This window comes from Python bivittatus, unplaced genomic scaffold, assembly GCF_059951505.1.
Source record: "Python bivittatus isolate LINGU-HERP-01145 unplaced genomic scaffold, Pbiv_v1 ctg000840_np1212, whole genome shotgun sequence".
NCBI classification, from domain to species: Eukaryota; Metazoa; Chordata; class Lepidosauria; order Squamata; family Pythonidae; genus Python; species Python bivittatus.
The window spans coordinates 1,053,452-1,065,631 of NW_028277113.1; the positions used below are offsets into that span (position 1 = coordinate 1,053,452).

The window sequence follows — 12,180 nt, forward strand, 5'->3', positions numbered from 1 at the left end:
AGAGGAAGACAATTGCTTTAGAAATCGATGCCAAACAAAGCAGCAAGCTGGTATGGCACAAAACGTAATATGCAGTTTGATAAGAAACACTCAACTCTATAACCACACAGAGAGGGCAAAATCTGCAAAGTGGCGGGTGGGGTGACTAAAACCCTCTTTTGTATATTTGTGTGATACCAACACACCTACTAAAGGGGTGGGACTTTGATTAAATCACTACCACCCCTGTATGCCTCTGTCCATAAAAGATGTACTATTTCCTGATGAATGGTAGCTTAGCTGTTTTGCAATGAACATTATAAATGTTCTTTTTCTCAAATATGGCTACTATGACATCAGTACACTGAATTCAGACAAGTATTTGGAATCCTACCTAATAAACATGAAATTGAGGGGATTTTTACCTCAACAAGTATACCCCAATAGTCCATTTCCTATTCATGACTTGGTGTGTTTCTATGGTTTATCTGAGTTCTTGATCATGAAAGCAAGGTACACATATAACTGAACACAATGATTAGATGTGAAGAGATTTAGTGAACTCTTAATGCTCAGGTCTGTATTTCTCAACCCAGTTAGCATAAGGGTTCCATTCAGGCAAATGAATGGGGGGAGATGGACGGGGAGAAATTTAATTAATTAATAAGCAAGCAAGCAAGCTAATAGCAGATTAAACAATATTGGTATATAAGGTACAGTTGAAACATCAGGTCTAGAAGCTTGTATAAATGTATCTACAGGTTTACTTCACACTTGTTGCATGAATTTTGCACACTACTTGTTCTGTATCTTTGCCATCCTACTCCGATAAATTATTTCTATCCATTATGGATCTCTTCTAGGCTTTAAAAAAAAGTTCTCTGCCACCCCAACTGGGTAAAAAATGTGAATCATATTTTTACTTAGTCACTGTACAAAATTGAAATCGGACTCTTCCTTTAAATATATTTTGCAAAGAAAAAGCTGCAGGATATTTTGCAGAGAATTTTTAACCCAAGTTTTGGGAGTATTATTGTCTACCAAAACTATATCCAAAATAAAAGTCATGTACAGTATTATGAAATGATAGTCCCAAATGTCTGGATAGCACCAAGTTGCCTACGCTAGCTTTAGGGAGTTGCTACAAAAGTTATTTCAGCTTGCCTCATGGCCTATTTTTAGCTTATAAATGTTTTTTTATGATGTCATATTGAAAGCCACCAGGATATCTTTTATGTGAGCAGGTTATAGAAATTAATTACATTAAAAAAAAAACAGTTGACATAGCTCTGTATCCTGGTATTTCCCTCACAATATTTTATTTTAAATGGATAAAAAGTATAGCCACCAGTGCCTTTTTGCTGCCTTATAACTACACATTAGATTTTGAATCAATACTTTAAAAGTCAGTTTTTCCTTATAATCCAAATTCTTATTTATGATTCTCTAACACATAAAGACTTATTTTCTTAATACACAGATTTCAAGAGTCCTTTTAAAAAACATATTTCCTAAATTCCATAGTGGGTGTTGTCCATTCAGTACTCAAAAGGTATATGAAGAGCTAAACCAAAAATTGCTCATTTGATAATGTCTGAAATTATTATGTAGCATAAAGATTAAATATTTTATTTCATATGTCCCTCAAGATTACAGTGGTTCGTACAGATTAAAAAATCAAAATAAAGATGACAATGTGTTAAATATTAACATGTATGTAGCTTGTAACAAAAATAAAACATAGACATTAAACAGTTCAAACCATTTTCATAACCATCAATCCGTGTTTATTAAATCATAATCATGCTAAAGTGCTGCAAAATACTTAAAATAATTTAAGACTTCTTTTAAAAATCCTGTTTCTGGTTATTTGGTAGAGAGTGCCTAAAAACTGCACTGCTTTTCTAATAAAATCAAATTTGTAAAAACATGAAACTGAATATTACGGCATTTATACAAAAAAATCAAGAGCATAAACACTCATTTCTATTAGTCTCATAGTAACCTAACTATAATGTACCTCCACATATTCCAACTTTATGTATGTTTTGAAAATATTTCTATGTATTTGATAGTATTGGGTAACTTATGATCCAGAATTTAAATAACATTCCAATTAGTGCAAAGCACACGATGAATTCTCCTCCACTGATATCCAGGGGTAAAAATGGCTTCATGTGCTCATTCCATTATACAACACCTATTTAGATTGAATAGTAATCTCTATGAATAATTATTTTGTTTTACTTCTTTGTATGAAAACAATAGCACTTTCTTGAATTGAGAGGTCTGGGGAAAAAAAATCACAGTCCAATCTTATATACGGTTAGATCTCAAAAGTTTATATTTTGTTGACATTTTAGAACATTCTAACGAAACTGTAACTAAAGAGTTGTAGTTGAATAGTTAGTTGAGGGGAACCATGGGAGATGTTGGCCAGAACTAGTAATTTGAATGCCACAGACATTAATTTCTATTTAAAATTCTGATATTACTCATCACTAGGATTTTTTTTTTAAGACATGATGCATTTCTATAACCAAATATGCTTACATAAAATTGCTTTAGGCTTATAACATAATGTTAGTGCTATACCTTCAGAAATACGGAGGCCATCTACCACAACAGCTATACTGCAAGACATTATGTAATAGCCAATCATTAACCACAAACCAGTATATTACTTGGAAGGTATTATAGGATATTTTGTGCCTTTGCACTTCCATTGGCATAAAAAAAAAATGCAGGAGGAATAAAGCTGTTAAACAGGCCAGAAGACAAGAACAGACATCCAAGCAGAATATTGCAATTGTCATTTGAAAACTGCCATTCTCAATCTTTCCACTTGTTGGAAATATATCCAAACCTATATGTTAGTTTCTGAAAAATATTTTAGTAATGCTTGTTTATTTACTTACTAAACTTATTATGGCCACCCACTCTGGAACACTCTGTTTATTCACACTCATTGGTTTCAATGTAATTTACACTTCCAAGGAAGTGGGTTTAGGATTTAACCTGTTTATGCAGAATATTTCACTGTAAAGATTCTTATTTCAAAAAAAAAAAAAAAGCTTTGCAATTTACCTGTTGTTGCTTATCAATTTTGTTGTGAAAGTCCAAGATAACATACTTAATTACGACTTGAACACTCTTGGATATAATTAAGAAAGAGTTAAACAAGCTTCATGCTATAGGAGAAACTGTGAAGCTGCTACACTGAAGATTATGTTCAAACGTTTTTATAATGATGCATTGCTCTTAAGTAGACACATGCTCAGAAAGTTCTCCCTAGTAAGTCAAGTGCAGTGCAAATGAGTATTAAAAAAGGCTTGCAGAAGGTGTGAACTTTGTGATGGAAACTCCTTGTGGCACAAATACCTACCTTTTTTAAAGGTAAAGAGAAATATTACCCAATTCTTGCATACTAATATAATTCTTCCCTGTAGTATCATTTGCTTAGATCTGCCATATTTGTGGAGTTGGCTTTTTTAACTCTTTAAATCATTTATAAGCCATACTCACTCTACATTTTCTAAAGTTTTGCCTATTAACCTTTCTTTAGTTGGCTATTTCTGGTCTTGTTTCTATTCTTTCAAAAGAATAAAGCCAATGTCATTATATATCATTATATACCCCTGCAATGGCAGATATCCAAAAATCTGAAGTATTGATACTGAAATATTGGGTATAACTTGAAACCATTTTTTGAGTTCTTGCTTCAGTAAGCTAGTATATTTATATATGATGGAAAGACGATTAAATCATAAATCAGTGGGGGATTAGTCTATTCACTGACTATAAGCACAGCCAGAATCGAAAAAGCCACACAAATCACTCTGGTTGATGGAAGGCTCAGATCTGTCAAATATGCTATAAGGCAAGCCACTTTTTAACTGTAGAACTAAGGGGGAAAAAAATCTCAGCGTGTTCAGACCTTTGGATGTGCCATAAATAGATCTTTAGACTGTATGTTCAAAAATAAACACAAAGAAAGACAAAGGTTCCAATACATTATTATTATTGTTTACCTGAAAACCAGAAAGAGAATTGCTTACAAGAAGTCTTAAATAGACCCTTCAGCTGTTTTCAGCAATGAAACTTCATTCTCTAAAACAGTATCTCTGTATCTGACATTTGAAAATCCCTGAAACATTTATTTAAAGAAAATTATAAAGTGCACACAGTTACAGTTCACAACACAATTGACAGAACTGGGAAGATTCTTTTATTAGTTTAAGTTACATAAGTCACCTCCCTGTTCTTTAGATCTACAATCTGCAGCATGTTTCCTTGGAAGTAAATCCCACTCACTCCTATGTGTTTTGGATTGTGGCCTTACCCATTTAATGGTAAGATTCCATTAACTTTATTATAAAAAGGAAACATAATTTAATGACCTTGCATTCTATTCAATAGAAGAGTCTTCTATTTTATATTTTAAATCATGACACTGCCCAGCAGTATCAAAGCTAGAACCATACAAACATCTAATATATTTGGTGAGATCTGTCAGGACTTGGTATTAAACCAGTTTGTCAGAACACTGATTTTGCTGAAACCAGGTGCTCTCCTTAGAAAGGGGCCATTAAGCATGTCTTAAGGGGATTTACTTTTAGGACTGTGCAAAGAATTTGAAAAGGACACTTCGCAAAACACATTGATCTGAGCAAAGCATCCCTCAAACTTTGAGGCAACCGTATACAAAAGGCTTAACACAACTGCTCTGAAAGTTTTCCCAGGCTGCCTGAATGTCCATGTACAGACAACACTTCCACTGGGACTGCCAGTAAAACAAAGTAGCTATAGATGCACATGGAGATGACACAGGAAATCCTAGTGTGCTGAGGCTTCTGGGGGATGTGGCTACCTCAAAGTTTCTAAGAGGACTGCTTTCTATAGCAGCCCTTCTAATGCTGTGCACTACCCTATTTACTTTGGAGTAATATGCTTAGGGTTATGTGATGACACCCATCTTTTACTGAGTTTAAAACCACTTTCAACTATGTTACTCTAGGTTAAAAAATGAGTGGAACATCCTGAATAAAAAGCAGAACTGACATTACACAATAAGTTAAACTGAGTACAGGTAGTCCTTGCTTAACCATTGCAATTGGGACCAGCAACTCTGTCACTAAGCGATGTAGTTATTAAGCAAGACATCATGTGACCATGACAGACTTATGACCTCACTTCTGCTGTGGTAGTTAAGTGAATCACACACCATCATTAAGCGAGACATCATGTGACCGCGACTTGCAATTTTACTGCCGGTTTCTCTGTTGACTCTGCTTATCGGAAGCCAGCTGCGAAGCGCAGAAATGGTGATCACATGACCATGGTTCTAAATGCGACAGCCATAAATGCCCGCTGGCTGCGAAGTGCCTGAATCTCAATCACATGACCACGGAGATGCTGTGACATTTTAAGTGCAAGGACTGGTCATAAAGTTACTTTTTCAGCACAAACGGTTGCTAAACAGGGCAGTTGCTTAGCAAGTACTATCCGTAGTACCTTCTAAAACGCTATGTCCTGTTTTCACTCTGAGTGATTGCAGCCAAGTATTTCTCTATACTTCCATATCTGAAACACAGTAACATTATTTGGTAAAGATCTATAGAAATTGTTGACCAGACTGCTTTGGAGTTAGAACTGACACTGGACTAGTTTAGCCTTGAGCATATGGACTTTACTGAATGTTTTAGAGAAGGTAGGAGAAGGGATAAGACTTGGAATTGAACTTCTAGTGTAACATTTTGCTCAGATTTGCACGTTGCAAAGCAACATTTACCTTGCGGGCTACCTAATAAACATAGCAGGAAGAAAATTAACTTCTCTTTAAACTGCACTTTTACTTTGAAGGGTCACAAAATTACTATATTCACTGGTTAGAATGCCAGTAAAAATCTCTACAAGTTGGAGATGAATCAGAGCAACTGATATGGTCAGGGGGATTGAAGATGGCGACGTGGCTGTAGTCTTTGTAACAAGCTCCTCTAACAAGCTCCCTTTATCTCTATTTAATGCACATTTTAAACTTACCATTCAATATTAGAGAGTTTGTTTTTCTTCTACGGAGCCTTCCTTGCCTATCTATACCCTATTTATACTGCATATCTTCCGATATGGGGAAAAGGAAGAAGCGACAAGGGACACCTTCTGCAACGCAACCCTCATCCAAGCCGCTGAAACAACAGAAGGTGGACAGATTCGTCACAAGTAAGCGAATTTCTCCAGTAAATAATGCTTCCCCGTTTCATTTACCGAACAGATATGACCCCTTAGAGTGGGATCTACAGGCTGAGATAGAGAGTCAACAACTGTTGGAGCTTACTTCATCTCTGATAGAAAATGCTCCCTCCGCACAGGCTGTTGCAGTTTGCTCAATTGCCGAACAACTAAATCAGGAAGGAGTCTCTGACCAAAAAAGCTTGAAAGACCAAAATACATTAGAATTTATAATCAGACACAGTCTATTGACTGCACAGACTGTTCTTTCAATCTGAGTTATTGACCACGATTAAAAATCAAATTGACTCTCTAAAAGATTCCTTCGTGGAATTTATTAAGAACCAGATAAATCAAACTGAGCACTCTGATAAATCTAAGGAGTTAAATCCATATTGCTCCTTGCAATTAGGGTGCAGAGGAAGGGAAGTGTCATCCTTTGAAGCTAACCCCTTATCAGGAGTTGATAGGGTAGATAAGAAAAAGACAGTCATGTAGAGCTAGGTGAAAAAGGTGAAAAGCCTGCATTAGGCAAATGTTATTTACAAATCAGTAAGTTAGCTCTTCAAATACAAATGAATGGAATAAACAGAGGCAAATGGGAGACAAAAAGAGCTGTCTCCCAATCAATACGTCAGTTATTACAATGTGAGAAACAACTGGTGGATTTGCATAAGATAGATTGGCTACCAGCCAGAGGCAGCTACAGATGGGTCTTGTTGACATTTGGACAATCAGTGATACCTAGTATGCTTTTAAAAATGAAAGCCTTTCTGAGTACTTTTTCAATATTTCCAACTCATGTTTTTCATTCAGAGGAAGTTAGTTCTCTCATAACTCAGCTGATACGGTCCCTCAATCTGCTGGCTTCTTACAGCATGTAGTAAAACTAGTGGGATTTTTTTTTTAAAATTTGGTTAACCTTGATAAGGCACTCCAGTTACCATCAATTTTAAAGGTAAACCATAATGCTTAATAGAAGATTTAGTAACTTAAGATTCTTCTCAGAGCCAGCCACAGGATGTACAATGTGCTAAAATTAGCTGTATTTTATATTTATATGCCAGGAATATTCTTATTTCTTCTGTAATAGTAGTCTTGCAAAACTAAATAAATCAGATCTGTATAATTTTATATTTTAGTTAAATATAAGTTTAAAGAACTTAAAATTAATGGAAGTAAAAGATTGTCAATTCAATTTCAGTTTTGAATTTTTTCCTAATCAATTTCTACTCAACCCAAATTCAACTCCACACAGCAGATACATGGGCTACAAGTAGCTGCCACACTGATGTTTCTCCTCCTGGTTGATATGGTTGCAAGACTAATCAATAAAACTGATTGACTGATTGAAGTAGCTGCCACAGGGACCAAGTACAAAGTTAGAGGGGGTACATGGGAACTTGAACATTTTGCCTAACTCCAAGGCCTGTAAGAATTAATACAGTTTGAAAAGGCATTGCCTTCTCTAGCTAATCCATATGAATATCTGAAGATTCAGACAGGTAATACAAACAATGACGATCCAATTCGAGAATGTGTAGCTTAGTACATTAGAGATGATAACAGCAGAAGTGTTCAGACTCTTGTTTACTCTGGAGGTTTACATATTCTGCTACATAGGAGACACGTATAGGACATAATGGCTTCTTGAATTTTGCAGATATTTTCTCTTCCTGAAATATTGCTGCCTAAATGCTTGGGGAAAAAAAAAAAAGAACAAACAGGCTGAAGTGACAAAGATTTGGCAATAGCCAAAAATGAGCTACATTTGTATAAGTAGCTTAAATTGCTGTGAATCAAAATAACATGATAGATTTTTCATTTCTATGGCATCACTATCAGAAACAAATCAACTGATCTAAGACACGTTAGTTCACTCTGCATGAAGAATGCTACAGCACATCTAGAATAATAGATAAAGCTTACAGCTCATAATTTCTCTTCCTGCATTTCACATTGTCTGTACTTATTTCTATATACCATTAAGCAGCTTCACCTTCCACATTAATGCCCACCAAGCAGATTTGACAGGAAGCCTGAAGATTTCTTTTCCTGTGGTTCTGCCTTTTGACTTTTGGTAAGCACCAGTTCACTCTCCATCTGTTCAAGCTCTGACTGGTCAAGCAGTTCAAAATCATCTCCTTCTTCTGCCTCTTCACTTATACTTGGGACTGCTTGCACAGATTGCAACTGTTCTCTGACGGCTGCTGATACCACAGATGTGACAACATCACCAGCAATTGCTGTCACCAAGCTGAAGGCCTGGTCGCTGATCAAAGGCAAGGAAAGGCCTGCTGCAGAGTGCCCCTCCTTACCCTGCCTGTAATACCGGTCCAATGAGGTTGAGCGATGATCTTTTTTTCTCTCGTGCTGAACGGGCAAGCCAATGCTTGAATCATCATCATCATTTGTTCCCGCACCATTTTCTACAGATGGAAATTCTGCAAGATCTTTTGCAAAAGCTTCCTCATGATCACTTGGCCGATCAAAATCTACCGAATGGTGAACAAGAAATGCTGTTATAAATAAGCAATCACCACAATTGCAACTTTAACCTTTCTTTCTGAGGTATGATAATGCACAAATTTCTGTATACAAGGAAGGAACAAAAAATAAGTTCAGTTTCAGCAACATTCAGAAATGAAAATGTAAGGGTTAAGTCTAATAAAAAAAGGCTCAATCCTAAGTGAGTTAAATTGTTAATTAATGGGATAGGACCTCTATCTGTCAGAACACAGAATGCAATACCATCAATGTTTGAGGTGAGGGAGAGACAGAGAAGACAACTGGCACAAAGACTGGCAAATCTAAATAAACAAATAAATTCCATTTTACAGTTAGTCTGGAAAAGCCAGCGGCCACTAGTTTTATATATATATAAATTGCAACCAACGTTAGGGTAACATGTTGGTTGTAATTTATGTATATAAAACTAATGGCCACTGGCTTTTCTGGACTAACTGTAAAATGGAATTTATTTATTTACGTTTCACTCTTCAGATTTGCCAGTCTTTGTGCCAGTCTGTATTCTGACAGATTTGTGTATGTAGATTTCCATTACTGTTTAACCTAAAGGAGTTTGCGTGAAAACTTTTTTCCAAATTAGAAGTTAACATCTAGATTACAAGGAATATTAGGCATATATTTGGGAATCACAGTAGGATTCTTTGATTTTAGACAGCTAAAAGTAATCTGCAATTAACGACTTGATAAAATCCCGGAAGAGTTCAAAATAGTGGAACATACCATCGGACGTGTCTGTCTGTGGAGTGTTTCCCTCAGATAAGTTAAAAGTTCCATTGTCAGTCCAAGATACCTCTGAGACATCAGTGTCTGATACAGACATCTCCTTGGCTGCAGTTGCCGAGCTAACCTGTATTTTGAAAAGCCAAATTATCAAACATACTGCAGACTAAACACTGCTTCAGTACACATTATCACTTTCCATTTCAGCACAGTAAGCCTGACGCTGTCTTGTCATTATAGAGTGAATAGTTGCTTCTTTATTTAGGCAATGGCGATACACCTACATTCCAATAATTTTCTTATCAAGCTAGGAGGAGAAACGTTTCAAAAATAGGAGTGGGAAAACAGGAAAGCACAAATGTTTTGGGTGTTTCAATTCCCCTTTCCATATATCTAAACACTTGTTTCAATAGATTTTAAATGAATTCATATGCACAAATAAGTTCAATTAACTAACCTTGGCGTTTTCAGATCGGCCTCCGTATTCAATGAAGGCTCAGGATTGAAATAACCTCTGACATTTGCATATAGCTATTGCAGGCTATTTGTATATTTGACCAGTCATCTGCATAGGGCCTCATATACATAAGAATATATACACATTCTTATATGTGTACACACACACACACACAAACCCTAATCATGTCATATTATACAGTCAATCAAGATATATGGTTTATATAGATCAAGATTATTAGCAGCACCTCCCACGAAAAAGCTAACCAGAATGCATGAAGATGAGATGGAGGCAGCATTCTGTGAATAAAGGGGGAATGGGCCGATGAAACCCTGATATCCCATTGCATGTACACTTTCTAACTTAACTCTGCTTAAGACTTTGATACTGATTGCTGAGACTACAGGATACATACATTCTCTGGAGACTGAATAACTAAACTTACAAAGATTTCATGCTGATATACTTAGGAAATGCCTACTTTTTTTCTTAATGACAACCTTCTCAGATCAAGAGGTTTAGGAAAAAAATGCATCTCTATTTCTTTTATGCTGCAATACTGTGCATATTTATGTGGAAAGCAATCACACTGAGTTTGCCTTCCAGTAGGCAAAGGCTCAGATTATCTGAGCCTTTCTAGAATTCCACCTCATTTTTGTAACTGAGAAAGCGACCATACGGGGAGCTAGCAGGAATTGTTCTGTGAAAACAAATAAAAAGTTCACATGCTTCACTGTCATTAAAAAAAACAAAAAACAACAACAACAAAAACCCACCCTCATATAAGAACCAACCAACCTGAGGACATAAAGCTGATAACTCTAGTTCACTGTCATCCTCGCTTGGTTTTGTTTTGATCATTTCTGGAAAAAAGATTGTATCAGTTAAAGTTGACTATTTTGCCAATCAAGTATTTCTATCTTTATTTATTTGCTGCACTGATTAAAAAAAAAAGCATATGTCACAATTTAGCTGTGCCTCTCAGTCATAATTTGCATTTATAATCAGCATATCAGGTGCATAATCTTTACATCTGTCTATTTATTTATATGGCATTTTACCTTTTTGAGGGTACAGTCATTTAAAACACATACATGGAGAAATTGTTAATTTACAGGAAATAAAATACAGTTAGGTTTTGAAGCTTTACTATTATCCCTCATGAAGATGCTAAGAATATTTTTGTACTTGCATGCATCAGTGGATAAAGTGACAGTTAATATTCACCAAGGAAGCTGAAATTGCCAGTTGCTTACCAGCTCTCTCTTTTAACTTTTGGTTGATAAAGTCTTGTACTCCAAAATTCAGTTTCAGCAGACGTGACTTAATGCTGCTATATACCTTTTGCCCAAATTCATTGCACTTGAAGAATGGACATAAAAAGGCACATAATACTGTCAAGGAAAGGATAAATATAAATAAAATGACCCAGTCCTATAAGAACCATACAGAAGGTTATATTTTTGAGCCACACTGCTTTGAAACACACATTACAAATAACTATATATCAGTTAAGTTACCTAAAAGCAATTTGCAGATTTTCAGCAGAAAACTTGCTTACATTTACACTAGACAGCTAGTATACTATAGAGGTCAAAGGAACTGTATAAACTCTAAATGACCTTTGGCAGGCTTTGCTTTTCATTCTCAATCTGCAAAACTGGAATAATAATGTTATAACAAGGGAACAGTTACATCTGACATAATTGTTGCATAAATAACTGGTATGATTATTATGTGCAGTTTGGTCTAGTGGTTAAGGCACCAGGCTAGAAACCAGGAGACTATGAGTTCTAGTCCCACCTTAGGTATGAAAGCTGGCTGGGTGATTCTGGGCCAGTCTCTCTCTCTCAGCCCAACTCACCTCACAGGGTTGTTGTTGTGGGGAAAATAGAAGCAGGAAAGAGTATTAGGTATGTTTATCGCCTTATTTATAAAAAATAATAAAGGTGGGATAAAAAAAAATCTAAAAAAACAGTGGTTCTATGCATTTCTATTTGGAATTAGGTCTACTGTTTAGTGGAACGTACAATCATTAGAAGTGCATTAACACAATCTGTTTTTAAGGAAATAAAATTTAATAAAGTACTTCAATTTGTCAATAACCTTTTAATGGATTGCTTTTATGTTGCTATTTGTTTTATAAAGGACTTCTGGATTGTTACAAGGAGAAATGTGATGCAAATGCTTCCAACAGTCATTGTATTTCTCAGGACTTCAGTCACAATACAATGAGGAAAAAAATGTAATTTTATTCTCCTTAGTAC

At 35.6% G+C, this 12,180-nt stretch overlaps 1 protein-coding gene across 2 annotated transcripts in view; it reads right to left on the reverse strand.

The window, feature by feature from the left end:
- Positions 1-1,592: 1,592 nt before the first annotated feature.
- RETREG1 (reticulophagy regulator 1) overlaps positions 1,593-12,180 on the reverse strand; it is a 50,995-nt gene continuing 40,407 nt past the window's right edge. For both annotated transcript variants that reach the window (XM_007426875.4, XM_025165845.2), the window contains 4 exons: positions 11,170-11,307; positions 10,712-10,776; positions 9,457-9,583; positions 1,593-8,702 (listed from right to left, as the gene is read on the reverse strand). In XM_007426875.4, the coding sequence (XP_007426937.1) occupies positions 8,215-8,702; positions 9,457-9,583; positions 10,712-10,776; positions 11,170-11,307 (818 nt within the window). In that variant the 3' untranslated portion in view covers positions 1,593-8,214. The remainder of the gene's footprint in view (positions 8,703-9,456; positions 9,584-10,711; positions 10,777-11,169; positions 11,308-12,180) is intronic.